Here is a 22,133-nt window from a genome sequence, read left to right on the forward strand (position 1 = left end):
CAAATTTAAATTCTTTCTTTACCTTATAGGAACAATTGAGAGAAACAACTACACTTACTATGAGTTTACAGTTTCCAATGTAAGTATTCTCTTTTAAATGATCTTATTCTCAGGTTTTATCAAATATATAATAAAAGAGCATTCTTTTCTTCCTCCTTATTTTCCTCCACTATTTACTGAGGAGCAAAGTGTTTAATATTGTCAAGAGAAGGCATTTTCAAAATGCTGTCATTTAAGTGGGATGAAAGTCTTTTATTTGTCTTCCCTTAATTAATTGTAGCATCTAAAGAACACTTCATAAACTTAGCTGCAATGTTCATTGAGTGAGATTAGTATAAAGCATCAGAATCTTTATAGCGCCAGAAAGAAGGTGGGTGTAGTGTTTGTTAGTCTGAAGAAATTGTTAAACTGAAAAAACTTCTTGTACTTGAACTGAAAAACTGTCTCCACAGAGGGAGTGGAAGACCTACAACATGTTTGAACCCACAGCATCTGCTTCATGATTCATTTTCTGCTGTGTGCTGTCCACCATATGACAAAGACTGCAAGTGAGATGATAACCTTATTTTTCAGAACCGTCTACAAATGAATGCCATTAGCAGCAGTTATGTTGATCCAAACAACTTAAGATTTGAAGAAATCAAAATCCTGGGAGTGCTCCAGGAAATAACAGATGTTACTGTCTACCTGAACAATGCAGTGCAAACCTCTTCACCTAATATCACCTACTATCCTACAGAGAAGGTAAGTTAGTAACAGGCAAATGTGATTCCTCGAAATCATCCCACCTTGGTTTTATACATTGAAAAGAAAGTGCAATTACATTAAATATATTACATGCTGCTGCTAAAGGGAAGTATTGAAGGAAATGCTTTCCCACTCTAAAGATATCACAGAGGCTGTTTTGAACTTGTTAAGAATGTACACTCTCTTTAATTATAAGCATCTGATTATCTCAGTTACAGACTCAAAATCAAAATGTATAACTTCTGACCACTTGTGCTCTGTGCCTTTATTCCTGTGTGCTTCCATGCAGTTATGTGGTGTTGGATTTCTTAGCAAATTGTTTATTATTTGTAGGTTGCTCATATAACAGGGCTTCAGCTGGAACTGGGAAGATCTTACACGATTGAGTGGACTCAACAACAGAGTGTCAACGAAAGGTTTGATTGTTATCCCGGCATAGATCCAACAAGAGAAAAATGTGAACAACTTGGCTGTGTCTGGGATGTAAGCAACAATTATTTTCCTAAACTGACATGACTGGAACATTTCCAGAACCATAGTTTTCCTTCTACACTGGGTACAGAGGAAGAAGTAGCCAGGCAGATTGGTCAGACTTAATTCACTTGGGGGTGCAGCCAATCAGCTGACCTGTACTAGCAGATTTTATTTACTTCATTGAAACTAAGGTAGTTGCTAACAGCGTGTTCTTCTAGAAACTGAGGACAAACATGGTATTCTTTGCAAGGTAGTAGGAAATAATAACAGAACTGGGAAAAGTAGAATAGAGTTGATCAGCATCTTCAACTGCCTCTTGTGCTTCGAAGGTACCTCAGCCTTAAAGGCTTAACCCCCGCCTTCATAGTCACAGAAGCACGATTTAAGTCAAACTAACTCCTTTGGATTGCTTCTTGAGAAGTAATGCCCAAATCCTTTGGAAATCGTCTCATGCACAAACTAAATTATTCCTCTCTATTGATAGCTGCATATCCAATTGATAGTACTGGGATGTGTGTCCCAAATATGAACCAAAACAAATCTCTATTAGCTACCCTGAGACAGCAGCATTCAAAATACTGAATGGACTTCACTGAATTTGTTCCACAATTAAGAATATTTGGTGTGATCTTGGATCTTTGGGCTTGTCTTTTCATGGAGAAACAAACTCTGGTCCTGTTATGGACTGAGTACGTCTTAAATGTTGGCTCAAGTTTAAAGATGCTTTAATTTTGATGACAACAGATAAATTAATGTTCATTAGCAGCTCAGATGTGAGGAGCACGCAATAGTTGAGTCTGAACAACTAGGCAGGACTGATGGTATACCAAGTTGGAAGGCAGACTAATTCATCAAGCTACATCAGCTAATCTAATCTTGGAATAACTAGTTTAAGTAGAACTATAGCAGGAAACTATATAATTCTGATCTTATTCTCAGGAGATATTAGATAAATGAGATGTAATTCTCAGTAGGTATTTTAAGGGTAAATCTTATGAATAAGAACATTTTCAAGCTAATTGAAAGGACTAGTCTGGGTTTGCCTTGAATATCTCTTGAGTTTTGGTATATATTCCTGAAGGCAGATGGAGGAGAACAGGATTAGGAAGGAATTAGATTCTGTGGAGTTCAGCAAAAACTCAGCTGTGTTCTGGTATTGAGTTGAAGATGACAGATAAAGTGAATTTAAATCCATCGTTGTTCTGCCACTTGCTGATTTCCTGACTGAACTACTGGCACAGTCTTGATCAAATTTTATGTAACTGAATTTTAGTATAGAGATCTCTGGGATCTGCATAGCTATTTTTGTTGTTCACTAATTGCCTTAAGTGTTTCCCAACGTTCAACATGTGATAGCCATTAGATAAAATGGGAGCTTTGGATTTCATGCTAGTAGCATTAAATACAGCTTCCCAGCATAGCTCTCTACTTTGCAATCTATTTCCATTTACAGCAGGCACCATCAAACTCGAATCATCCATCCTGCTATTTCACCTCCGACAACATATATTCTGTTGAAGCAGTAGAATACTCCTCATCAGGTTTGGCAGCCAACCTGATCTTAAACAGTGCCAATACCAGAGCTAATGACAATTACACCGCACCAATTAGTACGCTACGATTGGAGGTTAAATATCATACCAACAACATGCTGCAATTTAAGGTAACGTTATTGAAAACAGTAGTTTGTAGTACCCTGTTGTTAAAAATGGTTCTATTATAATAATTTTTCAGTTTTTGTAGACAACTTTGTATCGTATGAACAATATCACTGTTTTCTTCTAATCACACAGTTGATATTTCCTTTAGGCCACATCTGCGGGGGTTTTTTTGCCCTAATTTGTACTACATTTACAATGAAATTATACATATCAGAGGTACATTGCCAATGTATATGTGTAACATCACCTAGAAACACTGGAGCTAAAGATACTTTCTTGGTGTACAAGTAAATTGTGCTGGAAGCATTATCATGATTGTAATGTTTATTTTTCCACTAACCAATCTGCCTGTATTCTAGAATTTGAATACACCATTGGCTAGACCATCATTTATCACTGTGCATTTGATAAGCCTGAGATGAATGTGATAAGATGCACAGAGAGTCAGGTATCAAGAACTAATCCATGTCAGCTTGAAGGATGGTGAAAACTTAAAATAGACAACTCAACAATATATATATATATATAAGAGCTGACTACAAGATTAATCAGAAAGGTATTTAACACACGTGCATATATCTGCATTTTAAAAAGTGCAAAATATTTATGAAATTTCAAATATAGGTACATACTTTGAATTCACATACTTGAATAATTAAACAGGTCATTTCTGATTCATATCTACATCTTTAAGGGTTATTTCCCAACCCAAGTACTGTGATAGAATTGGAGAAGAGATATGTACTGGAAGAAAATATTCATGTGAGCAAAAATATTCATTGGTTCATTTCATAAGTTTTCAAACATTTCCTTGACATGATTTGTCTGTTATTGTTTTATTTTTCCATAGATTTATGATTACCAGAATGCACGATATGAGGTTCCTATAGAATTAAATCTCCCAACCTCACCAACAAGTACCTCTGAGGGGCGGCTCTATGACGTGTCAGTTCAGAAAAAACCATTTGGCATACAGATTCGACGCAAAAGCACGGGGACAGTTGTGTAAGTTATACACCACCACCACCCCCCAGCCCCCCCCCCCCCCCCCCGCCTTGGGGGTTTTGGAAACAGTGTAGGAAAGAAGGAGAAAAAAAAAAACGTTTCAGCAACTTTTGCAGTTGGATTTTGGTAAAGCGGTAATTCAGGAATCCAAGAGGATCTGTTTACTTTACTGTGAAGATAGTCAAACACTGGAACAGTCTTCCTAGTGAGGGTGTTGGTGCCCCAGGGCTTTCAGAGTTCAAGAGACATTTGGACAGTGCCCTCAGTGATAAATATGCTTTAACTTCTGTTTCAGCTGGGATTCACAGCTGCCTACCTTCACATTCAGCGACATGTTCATTCAGATAACTACCCGCTTGCCATCCCAGTACATATATGGATTTGGGGAAACTGAGCACACTACATATCGACGTAACATGAACTGGAACACCTGGGGAATGTTCACAAGGGATCAGTCTCCTGCTGTAAGAAGAAATGAATCTAATGCATAGAATTGTTGAGTAGGACTTGATAGTCCAGAAGACTTCTGCTGCTGGCTCTAGGCACTTATTGACTCTGATCATATTTATTGAAGTTTATTATTTGAATGGCATCTCAATGGCAATGGTTTTCTCTAAGCCTATATTTTGTTTGTGACCAGCAAAACAAATTGTGTGGTACTCAAACTCTGAGTTATACAGCAGGTGATAACCAATGGCTTTTAAATTACAGTCCATTGCTCCTTTTTTTTTTTTTTTTTTTTTTTTTTTTTTGTGCTTCTCAATGAGCTACTCTGAAAGTTAGGTATGAGTCAGAGGCTCACACTACTTAGTGATTCAATGAGTACTTGGAGAGATAAATCAGAAACCTTATCAGAAACCTTATGTCTATGCATATACAATGTTTGCAGTTTTCAGAGAATGACCCATGGTGGTTTATTACATCTATGACTTCTTGTGTAGGTTTCAGAATATTGAAATACACTGGAACAACAGTAGAACATCACTAGCATCTTCTGATCATGTAGATACCCTCTACTGTTGCAGGGGGCAGAGGGAAATAAGTAAATTCTGTCTTGGAGAAGCTCTTTCTTATTTGCAAATTTTAAAGATTTCCTATCTATTTGGTTACTCTTAATAAGACTGGCTCCAAATGTCAAGCTGAAAGTAGGTGTATTTTCTGGGCATGTAGGTTGTTAGTATATACTTTTGAAGCTTATTTGTTGTAGGTTTGGCAGTTATGTGTCTCATCTTTTATTTAATTTATTAATGGATGTAAATAGGTCATTGCTTATGCAGTTTCCGCTGTAGACAGCATTTTATTTTCGTTTTGCAGGACCATTTGAATTCCTATGGTTATCACCCCTTTTACATGGCTCTTGAAGAAGATAGCAATGCCCATGGAGTTCTCTTGCTTAACAGCAATGCAATGGGTGAGAAAACACTGTTTTGGTTTTTTTTTTTTTTTTTTCCTCAGTGCATTTTATTTTTACATTCAGTGCTTTGCAGTAAGTGTTAATGTAGGCATCCGTTTCTCATTTCACTTTCCCTATTTCCAGATGTGACTCTTCAGCCAACCCCTGCCCTGACGTACCGCACCATTGGAGGAATTCTTGACTTCTACATGGTTTTGGGCCCAACACCAGAACTTGTTGTTCAGGAGTACACTGAAGTAGGATTCTTACCCATTGCCACTTTGCTCTCCTTGGTTTTTTGGTTTTCACCTATTCACCACAAATACCCTCTCATTTTCAGCTAATTGGACGACCAGTGATGCCACCCTACTGGTCCTTGGGATTCCAATTGTGCCGCTATGGATACAGGAATGATTCTGAAGTTGCCCAGCTGGTGGAGGAGATGAAGGCAACTCAAATTCCCTATGTAAGCTGGTTGCGTTTAATGTTTGAGCTCATGGCTGCACTCCTGGCTTCAGAGTATTAAGACCACCTAAAAACAAAAAGTGAAGCAAAAAACACCTGTATCCCACTGCCATGGTAGACCTCTTTCTGCTGAGCTGCTCTTCAGCATCTCATCTTCTAGGCTGTACCCATGTCCAGCATTATTCTGTCCAGACAGTTTAAAATGAAAGTGACTCTCGGGCAGATGATCTGTAAATACATATTTTGAAACTGAAACTTCTGTTCGTTGTTTTTTTGAATTGCAGGATGTCCAATATGTAGATATTGACCATATGGAACGGCAACTGGATTTCACTCTTAGTGCACGCTTTTCTGGGTTACCGGATCTTATTAACAAAATAAAAGGAGAAGGAATGAGATTTATCATTATACTGGTTAGTTTTGAATAATGGCTTTCAATTGCTTATTATCAATGTGGGACGTATTTAACAGTATTTCTAATCCTGTTTGACCACAAATTAAAGGGTTATTGCATTCAATTTTAGGATCCAACCATCTCTGGAAATGAAACTAATTATCCTACCTTCTCAAGAGGTGTGGCTGATGATGTCTTCATGAAGTGGCCAAACAGCAACGACATTATATATTCCAGGGTACTGTTCTTAAAAATTGTACAACAGTAAAGATATATCACATCCATTTGAGCACTGTGCCAGCCTGGAATTCATTGCTATCCATAGGCACAGTGCAGTCTGCTAGTCATAGAATCATGTAATTGCTCACTACATTAATTCCTGAATGTAAATGATGCATCAAACACATATTGTAAGTTGAATTATTTTCATCTTGCATTGTCATTCATAGATATAGCCGTGAAGAATGGTTTACTCTCTCTGATGCTGGTGCTCAGTTCATATGCTGGTGTTCAGATTGTTTCAAAATATCCTTTGTCCTGTAGGTCTGGCCGTTTCTTCCCAATGTGACAGTCAATGAGTCACTGCCTGAGCAAACCCAAATACAGGTAAATATTGGTACAGTTTGACTATTGACTCAAATATAGAGGGAGAAGTAAAGCACATTATTTAAGAAAAATGGCAGCAAAGTAGTTGATAAAATCCTGTCTGGAATAAGATGCAGAAAGTGGCTAGTTCTCTGTTAGAGACAAAAAAAGGTAAACAAGTGATTATTTTGTGTTTCAACAAAAGTTTTGGTATCACAACAGTGGGATGCTTTCACTTCTGTATCTCTTCTATTTTCCTACTATTTTTACAGCTCTATGGAGCACATGCAGCCTTCCCAGACTTCTTCCGGAATTCCACAGTACAGTGGTGGAAGAGAGAAATCACGGAGTTCTACGACAATCCCACTGATCCCTCAAAAAGTATTAAGTTTGATGGCCTGTGGATTGTAAGTGGAGAAATACACTTTATTTCTCTCTTTTTTTGGTCTGCCAGACACTAGCAGAAATCAGCATGTTTCACAGTGTGTGTTCATGTTCAGAAAGTACCTGGTGCTAAATTGCCATTAAATAAAATAAAGAACTAGGCTGGAGGGGCAGGAAGCGGAGTTCCAGGCAGAACTTGAGCTTCCAGCTGAAGGCACCAGTTTAGCTCTGGGCTGTGCATTTGCAGTGCTTCAGTCATGACTTCTTTCTTTTGCTCTGACACTGAATGGATGCAACCAAACTCAGACTGGCTTTTCTTCTTACGCTTTGCTGCTCCCTGTCCTTGTGCTGTGCCTGGTGTGAATATGTGTCAAGCAAGTGTGGAGATGCAGACTGAGATTGCAGCTGCAAGGTTCCCTAGGGCACCCACAGTTCTGCTTGTTGTAATTTAGAATTTACTGTGTTTTGTATGATGGAAGCAAATACAATCAAGTTTTTGCACTACATTTTTTAGGACATGAATGAACCGGCAACTTTTATGAACGCTGCATTTGGTGGCTGTAGAAATGAGATCCTAAATAACCCACCGTATATGCCTCGTAAGTCTGACCATTCCTTAAAACAGTTTGAGGACATTCTGACTAATGTGAAATTTCTAGTGTGGTATATGCTGTGTAAATGTTTGACATTAGGTATATAAAACCACTCTTTGAGCCTTTCCAGCTATTAACACACTTGCTGACCCTGATGCCTACGCAGAAAGATTGGAGATATCCTATTTCATGAAAATGGAAATGCTCTTATGTAAGAAGCAAGAGACATCAGTATAGATGTCTGAAAGGGAGTAAACACAACAGAGAGATCATGAGAACTAACAAAAAGTAACACAATTTGTTATTGAGTCTTCCTCATTAAAAGGCAAGTATTTTTGTTCCCTTTCTATTAGATTTGGGATACCGGTCACAAGGCTTAACTTACAAAAGTCCATGCATGGAAGGTCAGCAATACCTCCCAGATGGAACCCCGGTTAGACACTATGATATTCACAGCCTTTATGGATGGGCTCAAACAAGACCAACCCTTGAGTAAGTGAGATTTGCACACTTCCTTGCTATTTCCAAAATATGTTGTAAGTGAATAATGAGTGACTTCATTCTTATACCCCAAATTTTCATGAGTTTACTATGTCCAAGAAATCTTTCTTTGTATCCATATAACTTTGGTTCTTCACTTGAGTTCAAAGTGGAGTTTGGTGATTAAAGTTTCAGCTTATTTATTCCTGTTAGTTGGTAAGAATGGTGGGAGAAACCTGAGCTGCTGGAAAGGATGTGCAGGAGAAGGCAAGGTGTGTCTTCACAGCTATGAGCTGAGGCCATGCTCCCATAGTTTTGGTATGTAAAGGCATTCTGCTATTGGAACCAGTTAGAAAAATGTAACTCAAGTATGTCTACACCTGCAGCGTATCGCTCGCTGTCTCAACATGGCTTCATTCTGAGTGATAGCTTTACTTTCTTCTGTTATGAGCGATATTTTTTAAGAGAGATGGCTACCATAAATGACACATCTTGTATCAGTATTTTCACATTTGAAACTTACATAAAATGATTAAAAAGAAAAAAAGAAGGGTTTCATTTCCTGATTTATTCTTTGGTGCTTACCAAAGTAATAACTGTGACACTGAATATATATGGTAATAATAGTTTACCTTAATACTATGCCATCTTAACAGGAAGGCTTCTTGTATCTAAAAGCCTTCAAAGGCCTGTAATGTAAAAACAAGCAACAGATTGTTACTTAATAATATAATTTATTATATTTTATGGTTTAGTTTAGTTAGATTAAATAATTTAGTTTAGTTAAATACTTAGACAGAGAAAGTTCCTGCATTTTAACTCAAGGCTGTTCTTCGTACTGAGGCTTTTGCAAAGACATAAAAACCAGAACCTTTATTGGTGAATCCAGTAACCACTTTGAGGTCTAACTAAGGCTTAGTAACATGAGGAATTACTTTTCAGGAATACAGTTTTGGTTCAGTCCTGAAACAGAGAGCTGAGTCAGCAAAACACTCATCCTTGAGCAGCTCTGTGCATGGCATACACTTTCTTTACATGCTAAATTTGAGTTACATGTCCCAGAGCATTGTTGAAGCAGGGTAGACCAAACTGAAAGTGTTTGATAATATATTACAGAGAAATAAAAGGTACCAGAAAACTTACTGTTTGTCTTGGAAGAAGTAATTACAGCAAACTAGTCTAGTTTAATTATTACAGTCATTTAAGTGACTTGTGTATTTTTTTTTCTTTTTTTTGCTGTAATTACAGCATCACTAAAGCTGCAAATCCCGTAGAAAAATAAATAGTGCCTTATTGAAAGCAGCTGTTGAGACAGTTATTGTGGAGCTAGCATTGGAGAGCAGTGCAATTCAATTAGTGTGGCTTGCTAACTACTATTTCAGTTCAGCATTTTGTGATAACGATTCACAGTAGGAGTGCATGGCTGCAAAGGAGCTCCTTTAGGAGATACGAGCAGCTCTGCATCCCCATGCAGACTAGCAGCGTGTGCTGCAGGGAAAGGCATTACTTGGTATCCTTGGTGAAGCAGTTAAGAAGAGTGAATTCATCTCAGCCCAGCTAAATTTTTTGTTGTGGTTGTCGTTGTTATTATTTCCATAAAGCCACCTGGTTACATTTGGTGGTATTTTGTGGCAATGGCACATTTAGGAATGGCATTATTTAAGAGTCTGAATAATTTTTTCTTTATGTTGTTTGAGAAATTGTTCTGGCTGGTGAATCAGTTTCCCATCCTGCTGACTGGCAATCAAACTCTGGGGGACCCAGTACTGCTTCTCTCTTTAGTCACTAGCAATCCAAGGCGTGATCCATTCCTGATTATGTCTTGCTTTTGTTTTGGAAGAGAAGAACAAGTTTCACCGTCTTCAGAAGGAAACTAATGTAAATCCTCAATTTAAATCTCTTCTATTTACGAGAAAGCCAGATCAGGCCAGATTGAGAGGTCACCTAATACCAAGGCAGGCTCCTCCAATGGTCCTGCTTGCACTGTGAGGCCCCCGTACCTGTCGTGAGATGAAAAAGACTGCTTTAATATATCTGCTTCTGGACAAGTCCATGTTGCTCATTTCACATCAGTCTTTGAAGGCATCTTGGTGTTTCTGATGTGATCAGAACTCTATCGCTTGTTCTGCTAACTTTTTGGAAAGTGAACCTATGCCACCGCATTTAGTATTCTAAATCCCTTTTTATCTTCCTGGTTGTATTTTTCTTAAGATTATTTTCAACCAGTGCTGCAAGTTTTCAGGTTCTGCAATAAATTAATGATGTGTCCTATATACCACAACTTGTAGACCTATTACATGTGCAAATTAGGCTACGTTTGTGTTTTCCCACAGAGTAATTATCTTCAAATGAAAATCTGCATTTTAGTACCTCTCTGTTTTGCTGGTTTGCTCACTAACCATAGATTGTTTGACGCTTGCATTGATTTTCTACATATATCTAAATCTCAGTGATTTATCATAAAAAGCACATCTGGATTGGATGCATACATATTCATGTACTTTGAAAATATAAGCCCCTATGTTTATTTTCAAAGAAGATCTTATGTAATAAATTCTCAGATAATTTATTTCTTCATCTATTTTCAATGTCAGAGCATTGCAGAGTGTCACGAGGGAACGTGGGATTGTCATCACTCGTTCAACATATCCCAGCAGTGGAAGATGGGCAGGACATTGGCTGGGTGATAATGCTGCAGCTTGGGATCAGTTGTCAAAGTCGATTATTGGTATGTAGAAGGAAGAGGATCTGCAGTCAGTTTATGCAGTACAGTAATTCCTTTTCCTTGATTTACTTACTTTTAGGACCCACTGATTTTAGTTGAAATAAGCTCTTCTGTTTAGCCAACAGTTCCTTGTTGACCTCTTTGCTTCTCCACTGGGTGTTGAGATCTCCTTTATTCCTCCATCATCTTCCTGCTCTGTGTTGTGCCACCTTCTTTCTTGTTGCCTCCTGGTGCTGCTGCCCAGCACCTCTGACTGCTTCTGACAAATCAGCTCACATATCTTTATGTAGAAATAAAAAAATGAAACATCAGAGAAACAGTGAAACCTTTTGTTTGTTTGTTTGTTTCTCATTCAGCATTATATTATATATTATCTAGCACAGCTATTAGCATATGAAAGGGGAAAGAAAAACAGCTGGTAACATTGAATTACTTTTCCTTTCAGGTATGATGGAGTTCAGTCTCTTTGGAATATCATATGTAAGCTAAGGAGTTATTACCTAATATTTAATTTTCCTGATAACATATAAGAATTTATGGCATTCCAACTGGATTATTTGTCAACTTTCAGACAGGAGCTGATATCTGTGGCTTCTTTAATGACTCAGAGTATGAGTTGTGTCTTCGTTGGATGCAGCTGGGTTCATTCTACCCATATTCAAGGAACCACAATGAGAAAGGAACAAGGGTGAGTTGCAAATTCTGAATGGCAGTTGATGGCTGGGCAGTGCAAATGTAGAAAGCAGCATGAATGTTACGTAATCCATCCAGCCTTAAAAAAATACATTCCAAGCAAAATAGAAATGAAACAAACAAACAAACAAACAAAACAACCATGGAGTAGAAGTCAGGAATTTAGATATTTTATGCATTTGCCACCATCAGATACTTTATTTCTTCAAGAAAAAAAAAATAAAAATAGTTGTCTAAATGTAGGCCTGTGCTGGCTGAGGGAAGTACTGTAGAAAGCTGTAAAACTAGATAAGTAGAAAAATAAAAATTGAAACAGTATGTAGATTTCAGTTCAAGCTCCAGGTCTAGCAGAGTAGAGCTATTTTTATGGCACGTGTCTAATGAATTAAAGTCTCCTTTTCAAAAACTATGTTCTTTATCTTGCTGCAGCACACCTTTCAATTGGATTTTAAAGCCTTTAAAAATGCAGATTCTGGGTTATCATGTTGCTTCCAGTCTTACCCAATTTGCCAGGGTATTGTTCAGTACGTCAAGTAAAGATTGGAGGTGCTCCCTGACATCAGTCATTAGTGCCTGGGTCTCTTTCTGCAAGTTCTGAGTGCTGCCCTGCAGAAGAGAGGGGTAATGAATTACGCACACAGGATGTGTTGTGCCTTCAGGACAACTTTCATGAAACGTTTTCTCCAATGCTCCCCACAGGTTTTTCTCATCTTCCTCCCTTCCAGTTTTCCCTCTTTGAGATGAGATGACAGTCATACCTACTGTTCTTGCTTTCGTGTAGCCCTTAATGAAGAGCAAATAAATGGAGGTGCTCTATTTCTGAGACAGAGGAATTCACAAAGACCTCTAGGATTTCCTTATCTCTATCTTGCTATGCTGATTTTGACACATCCTTGGTAATTACAACTGCTACTAATAGGTTATATGAAGTAATGAGTGTAGAAAAATGGAAGAGGTTTACATAAAGTCCATTTATGTAAACAATTTTTTTTTTTTATAGCTCCTTTTTTCTCCTTTTTTTTTTTTTTTTTTTTTTTAATAGCTGTTCTAAACACAACAGTCCACTCTGAATAACAATAGTTTCCTCTCTTTTAGAGGCAAGATCCTGCTTCCTGGAACTCAACATTTGTGAACATTTCCCGGCATGTGATGAATATCAGATACACTCTGTTGCCCTATTTGTACACCTTACTGCATGAAGCCCATGTCCATGGCAGTACCGTGGTCCGCCCCGTGCTCCATGAGTAAGTGCAGCTCCTTTGCCCACCTCATCAGGAATTTCCTCTACAATTTCTGGACTATAGTCCTCTTAATGGCAGTTTTCTGTTAGTTAAAGCCCTTCCCCCCTCCCTCCCTCCCCCCCTCGCCCCTCCCCCAAAAATGTACATAATGTGATTATGAGCTTTTATTGTTGAGTGTCACTTGAACACAAGTATTTCTCAGTTTTAAGCCATGCAAAATCATGTATTTGTTTAGGAGGAATTCATTATGGTTGGACTAGGTCTTTTCCAACCTTGGCGATTCTATGATTCTGTACCTCTTAAGGCTGAACCCTAGCATCCTGAGCAAAAAGCAATAACAAATTTTTAGCTGTTGGTGAACATATACGTAAAATAAAACCTGGACAATAACTTTAAGTAAAGTATACAGAGAGACTTTTGCTATAAGCCAGAGGTATGCACGCAAAAGCTTTTATTTATTTATTTATTTTTGCTGTCCGAAGAAATAGAGTGATTCAGAAAAGATATATTATTAGGCACAAAACTTTCTTTGTTTCTGATCAGGATGAGAAGTGCCTGTAAAGGTCCAACTCTGCACTACACATACTAGATGTGGTCTAGTATACGTTTGCTACTCTTGGCTGAGAAACATCAAGTTGGTTTACATGCATTGTCTTGATTTTTCCAAACCACATGGCCAAGGTGAAGGCGTTACAAATCTGAAAGTGGTTTCCAGACTGCTTGTTGTTGCTTATACCTCCTCAGCAATACTGATCTTCTAAATGTTGTGATCTAGATAGAATGAAAAATCTATTTGCCAAGCTAATGGGGAAAAAAGAAATAAGCTAAGTAGTAGCCTGCACTTCTCTAATGATTTTCACATTAGGATCTTTATGCATACTTGGCAAAGATTAATTATGTATTTAAAAGGAAATAGATAAATAAATAATACATATTTAATCACCCCTCAGTTACCGTTAATACCACAATAAATACAGATGAGGAAATAGTAGGTACTGAGAATAGTAAATTAAATTAGCAGAATAAATGTCTTGAAGAGGGAACACTTTGGAAGAGTTCAGTGCCCAGTGTCTAATCATGGCTCTGCTAATTTGCAGGTTTACACAAGAAAGAACAACCTGGGATATATTTGAGCAATTCCTCTGGGGACCTGCACTGCTCATCAGCCCTGTAATGACTCCTGTATGTCATGAAGTGCATATGAAAATTTTAAAGTCTCTTTAGCTAAGCTTCCTTTTTGCTTTAACTTCCCTAAAATACGTCTCTTTAATTCCAGGGTGCTGTAACAGTGAATGCTTACATACCCAATGCCCGCTGGTATGATTACCACAAAGTAAGTAATCTTCAAAATTTCATGCATTTTTTACCATGCTCTTCAGGTAACAGTGGGGTCTGAAGCCTCTATTTCCCCTTTACAAAGTTGTGTTTAGTATCACTTCCTGGTAATATAACAGCTACACCTTCTTAAGCTAATTTCTTATAACAGCCCACTGTTTCTTGTGTTGCAATGCTTAACATGACCAAAGTTAGGGAAAGAAAAAAAAAAAAAAGAACAAGAAAAAAAAAGATGGAAATAATGCCTTTAGTTCTTCTATACACTCAGTTTTAACCCCTGAATGATGTGCACAACTTCTTAACCCTGAGAGGCAACTAAGCACCACAGATCTGCTCCCTTCTTCCTCCCAGTAGGGTGGGAAGACAATACAAAATGTAAGAGATCTCATGGGCTGAGCTCTATATGAGCAGTTAAATATACAAAGCAAAAGTTGCATATGCAAGCAGAGCAAAATAAGGAATTTGTTCAGTACTGCAAATTCGAAAATAGATGTTTAACCTCTTCCAGGAAAGCAGGGTTCTGTCATTCCTAATGGTTTCTTGGGAAGACAAATGCTGTAACTCCGAATGTCCCCTTTCTTCCTTCTTTTCCCCAGCTTAAACTGAAGTTTCTATTTCATTTGAACAGTCACCTTTGTTCACCTACTATCATCTGGAGTAAAACAAACAAACAAACAAAAAAACCACCAGCAACAAAACATTATTTCATTCAAAAAAAAAACCTTTAAAACAAGTAATTCAATAGAGGATGTCTTCTATTATTTTCTCATGAATAGGATGAAGTTATTAATGCTAGGGGAGAATACAGAGTTTTACCAGCTCCTTTGGAACATATCAATCTTCATATCCGAGGTGGTTACATCCTGGCTTGGCAAGAACCTGCTAATACAACCTATTTCAGGTATGATAGGGTTAACTGGAAAACTGAAATACAGTTTTGTGCTGTTTTGTATCATTATTATTATAGATTAAAGAAGCTATGTAAGCTTTATGGATGCTTTCTCTCTTCATTTTCATCCCAATGATTTATTTTTAATACAACGGGATCAAAAATATGAGTATTAGAGACCAGTCCAATGGCAGGCATTATTTCTAATACTTGAGAGAAGAAATGGGAATAACTGATAGAACTGAGGAAAAACTATTCTGTTCTTCACAGCCGGCAAAACCCAATGGGACTTACTGCTGCTTTGAATGACAGCCTGCTTGCAGAAGGACAGCTGTACTGGGATGATGGGGTTCGCATTGGTATGTATGATGTTTCTTGCCATCATAAAAACCCTTCCCAGGTGTGAGAGTGGTGTGACAGGATGCCCAGACGCTGCTGGCCAAAGCAATCCCATTTCTGGAGGCCCTATCTGAGCGTGCCTTCAGAGACAAAACTCAAATTAAAGCTCCACCTTGGCATTAATTAGCAAACTGATTTTGTTCCTGGTTGAAACCACAGAATGCTATCATTTATAGAATTAATATTTTCTATAAATGAAATAGTTTCCTGAGCCTAGGGATGCACATTATAATGAAGATTTATTCTCAAGTCTACAAGCACCGTAATAGGCAATGTGGAAAGCTTTAATTAGTTTCCTCAGTATTTTTAAATCTAAATTGTCTGCAGGTAAGAGATATTTACATGTTGTTTATCCTGTCTATGCAGAGCCTATTACCCCTATAATAACAATAAGCTGTTACCTGAAATTACAAGAAGTAACACAGAATATTATGGATCTCTGTGATCTCTTTGCTGTAGTTTGGCAAGGCAGAATCTGCACTGCCCATTATCACCAGCACTACACTGAGTTCATTTAGTGCTAAATAACAACAGGCTTGATAAGATATACAACAGTGATTTCAAGGAAGCATCAATGTGATCATCTGTCTTGATCATATGTAATTAGACAGTGTCTGGAGATGGAGCTGGGAAATGACACCCATGCCACCTTCAGTGAGAAACAAACTCTCTTACCAGTCTCAGCCTCCTCCTAATGGTGTTTGTTTGCCTTTTTTTGTCTTACCTTGGTCCTCATTCAAACTGTGTGTGACTGTCCACACACAGACAACAAGAAAGTATTTCCAATCTAGAAGCATCTATTGTGCAAATACGGTTCTGCTTCCTTTGTATACAAATATATATACAAAGGTACACAGATAGAAGTATATAAGTGCACTTCTTGAATTTATTACAATACATAACTAAGTAGAAATGTGAATACATTTTATTTTATTATTTCTTTTTGTCAGATGCATATGAAAACGGTGCATACCTACTCACATCGTTCAGTGCTCAGCAGGTAGGTAATGTTAGCTCCAAGTTCGAAATAGTTATGCTAGGTGATTGTTATGATTCTCACTGTCGATATTTTCTTCATCAGTATCTGAAGTTTAGATATCTTTCCCTAACGTTAATATTAGACGACAGACTAACTCTTATTCAGTAGGGTAAAAATGGGATTGTAATAAAATCCTAGGCAGGCACCCTAGGATGACTGCACTGATTCCATTCAACCCATACTACGGAAACTTCTTGGTTTTCTATAGGGGACAGTGAGTTTTGCCATGTTGTAAATCCTCATGAAGAGTAGTTGGTTTTCAATATTTATTATAACTGGCTGAATATCAGGAATTATGTGGACTATTTTTCTTCTTTTTTCCCAATATTGTAATAGAAAACAGACTTTATTTCATTCATCTACCAGGGTGCTAAAATGCCTGATTATTTTATGCCAGCTGTTCTTTCTGATTTAATTCTGTCTTTATCATGTAATTGGATGTTAATTGGCAAGGAACAGAAGTGTGTTTTGCTAATAGTTACTATTTGTAGCTGCAAAGAGATTATAAAATAAATGCACCTTTTCCTGCTCTTGCAGAAAGCTGGTAAGAAAATGCCTAATTAAAGAGAACCTGAATCGAACAACAACAAGAAATGCTCACACTAAAATAAATAGCCTCACCACGAATGCATTAAATATACATAAGTGTATCACAGCACATTCTCATGGGCCCACACAAGGGCTGTGAACCAGCTGAAACCCTCTCTGAGAAGCTTAACATGACCTTTGGAGACTCAGTGGTGGAACTGAGAAGACTCTATAGAAAATGTGTGCCCATAATCTACCTAAAATTACAGCAACTGATCTAGGAAATGTTGCCCCCATTTCACACTTGTATATCATTAGGTCTGAAATGATTTGCAATCCATCCCCAATATTTTTGCATTAAGAAAGGCAGTTAAAAAAAAGAAAAAGAAAAAAAAAAAGATGAACAAAAAGACATCTGAACATCTCTGAAACATTAAGAGACTTCTATTTTTGTATTTGCTGATACAAATTTCTCCCCCTTTCCACATTCCTTTCTTCCCCTGAAGACATATTTCCAATGGGGAACCAGAGGGGCTCCCATGAGCAACAGTCTGTAGAAACAGAGAATTCTTTCCACTGGATCTGAGAGGTTTGGGCCCTACTCAGAACCAGTCAGCTCAATAGAAAGTATCAAATGGTGGCATGCAGAATGATGAAATAATGTCTTTTAATCCTGGATCAGGTGTAGCAGAGGCTGAGAGAAGAGGTCTCTGTGACAACAGAGGACAGATTTGTCTGTACAGCTGTCGTTGTGCACATGGAAAGGGAGGAAGGCAATTGACTCAGGTGAACTTGTACCAGCTTAATGACCACATCCTATTTGGTTCTTTTTTCCTTTCAGAATGTTTTAGAGATCAAGGTTGAGCATCATGGCTACAGTGATCCAAACAACCTGATGTTTACTGAAATTAAAGTCCTGGGTGTGCCCACCAATGTTCAGCAGGTGAATGTAACGCAGAATGGTGTGATAATTCCATCACCTCACATTGCGTCATATGACAGCATCAAGCAGGTGAGATGCTGGTTTTGGGGTAGCAACACCTTCACAACTGTGTGTGTGCATTTAAACTTCTGGAGATTTAGCTGCCGTTCAAATATACATTATTTATATGTGAATATTCATATCAGAATCAGAAATATGAAATGTATGCTGTTTAAAATGACCAATGACACAAACACACACACGTGCACACAAAAAAGGAAGAATAAATTCTTGTAATCTTTATTGAAAACCCACTGTATTCTGACAAATACTGAAAAAAACCAACACCCAATGGCTATACCATCAAGGTATAATTACTAATTTTGGGTTGTTTCTTTTCCTTTTCAGGTCTTGAGAATCACCCAGCTTCAACTTCATTTAGGACAAAGCTACACAGTGCAATGGAGTTAAAAAGCCTGTATAATAGCATCAGCCACACTGCTGAATTTTGTCGTTGTTTTAGAACTGGCTTTCAGTTTTTATCCTGCCACTTAGGCATCTCAAAATACATTGTACTTTAAAAATATATTGTATTCAGTTCTTATCAAGGTATTATGGTTTAGTATTGTTGAAAACTAAGTATAAGCTCTCCATATAATTAAAAATTTATGTTTTAAACAGTATAGTATGTCAATGTGTCCTCTTTCAAAACGGAAACCTGAACATAAAATTCTGTGTTTTGTTTAAGAATTTCTGGCTGACTTCATGCTTTCTCAATTTTGTGAACAAATATAGTTCCCCATTAGCATTCTGCATGCAGCTGGGGCATAACTCTATCCATTCTTCCATCCCCTTGATTTTAACTCCCCCCATGTAAACACAACTATTGAGATGTATTTAAGGGCAGACAAAGTAAATGCATTCAGATGTTGGTTTTAGCTTGGAAGTGTTGCCAGTTGCTGATCTATGAGGTACTGAGGAACTGTGACAGTCATTCCAATATTTTGTATTACTTCAGATGGACATTTTTGTTCCCTGGTGCTGAAGTTGCGGAATTAAACTTGAAGTTTCAAGGTTAGCTAACAGACATCAGACTCTGAGATTTGTTTCACTGAAGTTAATGCTGCATGTTTACTATAATAGCGATTCATGTTAACAACTTTCTGTATCCCAAGAGTGCAGCATATGATCTACACAGATTGGTACAGCATGTTTACAATTAAATTTGATGGGAATAAACTGCTGTCAGAGGTAGTAGTAATCTCTAGTGACTGTGCTTAAAAAATCATCTAAAAGCTGCTCTTTGCTTTGAAATTCTGTGATAATACAGCCAAGTAGCCAACATCTTATAAGATGATCTGTGTTCTTACGGGACTGAATTTAATGGAACTTCCCTTTGAAGTAACGAAATTGGAAATGCAGGATAAAAGAAAAACTCCCCAAGTCCAAATTCACCATTTTAATAAATATTTTTGTCCAAAAGAACAAACTCCACTCTCTCTTGATCTTGTGATGACCAGCTACATAAGTAAGCAAGAACAACTCCCATTGCTTCAGAAAGGGGACATCAAAGTTACCCAGCCTTTGACATGCATAGGATGCAGAGCAAGAAGAGTCTGCCTGCCTTCCATTGCATTTGTTTGGATTTTTTTTGTTAGTTAAACAGGAATTAGTGACAGAGGACTGCCAATGCACAATGAGTCGAATAGTAGTTGGCTGAATCTGCCCTTTCTATGCATCTTAGAAGCACGGTGGTTCAGAGAATGAATGCACTGCACCCAGTCTTCAAAACCCTTCCAGGTACAGCTCCTGGGTAAGAAATGAACCCTGGTGTACTGGAATTGCTAAGTCATGGCCTCAACCAATGATCAAGTACTTGGTGAAGGGACACAGTCAGCCCTGGGAGCACTGGTGAAAGCAATTCACCTATATGACTAGAAGAGGTAGAACCAGCTTCCACCTCTCTCCAAGTCTCATTTAAGGGTTGGCTGCCACAAGGCTCCCTACCTGGAGATTCTTCCTTTTGAAGTATTCAGCAAGCCTGGGTCCTTGGAATAGGTGAGAAAATCTTTCTTTCTTTATCTGGATTATGACCATCGCCCTTTTTTGGTGATTTAGAACTGGTTATCTGCCATCAGCTTTCCCTGCACCTGAACAACAATCATGGATAAAGAAGAGCTGTTTCTGCTTAAGCAGAAGAGTCATAAATTTCTTCTTCTTTGGCAAGCTGAGATTTCTGGAATTAATCATCAAATTATATAGCAAAATAATTCCAGACTGGGTAAGCTCATGTGCCACTACTGGTCCCTAACAACGAAGTTAACAAAGAATATATTTTTTTCCTATCTCTTCTCCCAGCAGATCAATTTTTGACTCTTTCCCTGAGCAGTTTGACTTTCTGGCACTTAAAAAAACCTAAAAAATTACTTGTAGAATACCATAGCAACATCCTGAGTTTTGATGTAATCCTGCTGTCAGTTGCAGTACATTCTGCTAGAAAATTCTTACTGAAGGCACAGCATCTTCCCAGAAAGATATGAAGTTCTTCCTTCAAAAATCTTGCCTAACTTTATTGGCTACTGTTCTGGGCATGCTTTAAAAAAATAAACAAATCAGAGGAAACTATGCTTGAAAGAAGCCATAAATATGTTTGGTATATTCAAATTTTCAGCACAATTTTTCCTAGTATTAAAGTATCAAGACTATTTTATGAAGAGTGTAGGAAGACTAGCTTCTGACTTCCAAGAGATTAATAGCACTGAAGACCCAACAGACTGCTGGAAATTGGGTAGGTATATTCAAAACACCACTTGACATGCATCCTGGTCAGAAACTGGGCCAGAAATGGGATACTGGGCAAACATGGCTGTGTGCTCTAGAATAGTACCTAGTTTTGTTATCTACGCCATTGTATAGGTGGACAAGAAGAGAGTTAACTTCTTAATGAGGCATTTTTAATTCGTTATCAGCCTGGAGGTCGAACACTGAGCATTTTAATAGAGGTCTTGGTGTCATATGCATAACTGAACTTTGATATCTGATATCAAGAGAGTATGCATACAGATAATTACATGTATATATATATATATGTGTGTGTGTGTGTGCATCCTAATAGCAACATATGTAATTCAATCTATACGTATACACATGTCTATATTTTTATAAAGAGCTCTCTATATATGTAATGATATGCATATATGCACATATAAACATATATATTTACATGTTTATCTTTTATTTCATTGTTAATAAGTGGAGATCCTCATTAGTGAGTTCTTTCTTGTTTATTTTTGCTTGGGTTCTTTTTGTTTAGGAACTTTCTGGTATCATGGGGGCTACAACAGAAGATAGTAAGATCAGAACAGGGCCTTTCAGGTACATGCTAGTACCCACCTCCTGTACTGAATGTCACATCGGTCCAGAACATAAAGCCCAAAGATTAATCATAGTGACTACAAGTCCACGTCTCCCTTTTCTGTCTACTGGTTTTTTTTAGGTATCCTCAAGCAAAAGCTCATGCATTGGTACCTTTGATCCCCTGCACCGGAATTCATTTCTCTACCACATTCGCAATATTAACAGTGTTAAAAGCTTTCAGACATGGGATGAAAGAGCAAACAGCTACATAGAAAGATTACCTCTTACAGGGAATTTTCTCTTTACAGACTTCTTTAAAAACACAGGTGTTTCACAAAAAATTTAGTCCTCCCCCTGCTACATTCTCTTGTCTTTATATTTTCTGTGTTGCTTTGTCTCTGCACATTAAAGGTGGATGCAGAGTCATTATAACCGTTCAGCCTAATGGTCAGAGCCCTTAGCAGAGGATCAACAGACAGGATGGAGACAGCTTGCAGTAAAAATTATTCTTGGCACAAGGTGTGTTTGGATACAGGAGAGAGGATGAGGAAAAAAGTTAGCTAAGTACCGCAACTGTTCTTAATGGTGGTTATACAGTTCTGTCCAGATTAAGGTCATGCTATTCTGAAAGATGAACAATTGTATTATCTCTATAAGGGAGCAGTGGATACTGAGAAAATGCCCAGAGAGTATCCCTTGGCTTTTCTGGTACTGGTGACTAACTTAAAGGGAACAAATTCTAAAGCTTAAATTTCCCCCTATGAGCATGGGCCAGCCATCACAAGACTGACGGAGGCCAGGTTCATAGCTACTTCACTGGTGGA

The 22,133-nt window shown here is 37.8% G+C and overlaps 1 protein-coding gene and 1 long non-coding RNA gene across 2 annotated transcripts in view; one reads left to right on the forward strand and one right to left on the reverse strand.

Moving 5' to 3' along the window:
- The window catches only part of SI (sucrase-isomaltase), a 42,420-nt gene extending 23,785 nt beyond the window's left edge, over window positions 1-18,635 (forward strand). The window contains exons 23-48 of the mRNA XM_015872037.3: window positions 30-79; window positions 574-744; window positions 1,081-1,230; window positions 2,675-2,884; window positions 3,733-3,887; window positions 4,183-4,351; window positions 5,202-5,298; window positions 5,425-5,537; window positions 5,621-5,746; window positions 6,030-6,158; window positions 6,270-6,377; window positions 6,683-6,745; window positions 6,997-7,131; window positions 7,623-7,707; window positions 8,055-8,193; window positions 10,776-10,909; window positions 11,352-11,386; window positions 11,478-11,594; window positions 12,695-12,843; window positions 13,938-14,022; window positions 14,117-14,173; window positions 14,952-15,076; window positions 15,335-15,423; window positions 16,414-16,463; window positions 17,872-18,042; window positions 18,361-18,635. Of these exons, the coding sequence (XP_015727523.2) occupies window positions 30-79; window positions 574-744; window positions 1,081-1,230; window positions 2,675-2,884; window positions 3,733-3,887; window positions 4,183-4,351; window positions 5,202-5,298; window positions 5,425-5,537; window positions 5,621-5,746; window positions 6,030-6,158; window positions 6,270-6,377; window positions 6,683-6,745; window positions 6,997-7,131; window positions 7,623-7,707; window positions 8,055-8,193; window positions 10,776-10,909; window positions 11,352-11,386; window positions 11,478-11,594; window positions 12,695-12,843; window positions 13,938-14,022; window positions 14,117-14,173; window positions 14,952-15,076; window positions 15,335-15,423; window positions 16,414-16,463; window positions 17,872-18,042; window positions 18,361-18,423 (2,975 nt within the window). The 3' untranslated portion in view covers window positions 18,424-18,635. The remainder of the gene's footprint in view (window positions 1-29; window positions 80-573; window positions 745-1,080; window positions 1,231-2,674; window positions 2,885-3,732; window positions 3,888-4,182; window positions 4,352-5,201; window positions 5,299-5,424; window positions 5,538-5,620; window positions 5,747-6,029; window positions 6,159-6,269; window positions 6,378-6,682; window positions 6,746-6,996; window positions 7,132-7,622; window positions 7,708-8,054; window positions 8,194-10,775; window positions 10,910-11,351; window positions 11,387-11,477; window positions 11,595-12,694; window positions 12,844-13,937; window positions 14,023-14,116; window positions 14,174-14,951; window positions 15,077-15,334; window positions 15,424-16,413; window positions 16,464-17,871; window positions 18,043-18,360) is intronic.
- Window positions 9,043-11,226, reverse strand: LOC146758880 (uncharacterized). Its single transcript, XR_014933609.1, has 2 exons — window positions 10,980-11,226; window positions 9,043-10,181 (listed from the first exon to the last, which is right to left on the reverse strand). It is a non-coding gene; the product is annotated as an uncharacterized LOC146758880 (long non-coding RNA).
- Window positions 18,636-22,133: the final 3,498 nt, after the last annotated feature.

Source organism: Coturnix japonica, chromosome 12, assembly GCF_054131305.1.
Source record: "Coturnix japonica strain WE chromosome 12, WE-NBRP24, whole genome shotgun sequence".
In the NCBI taxonomy this organism is placed as follows: Eukaryota; Metazoa; Chordata; class Aves; order Galliformes; family Phasianidae; genus Coturnix; species Coturnix japonica.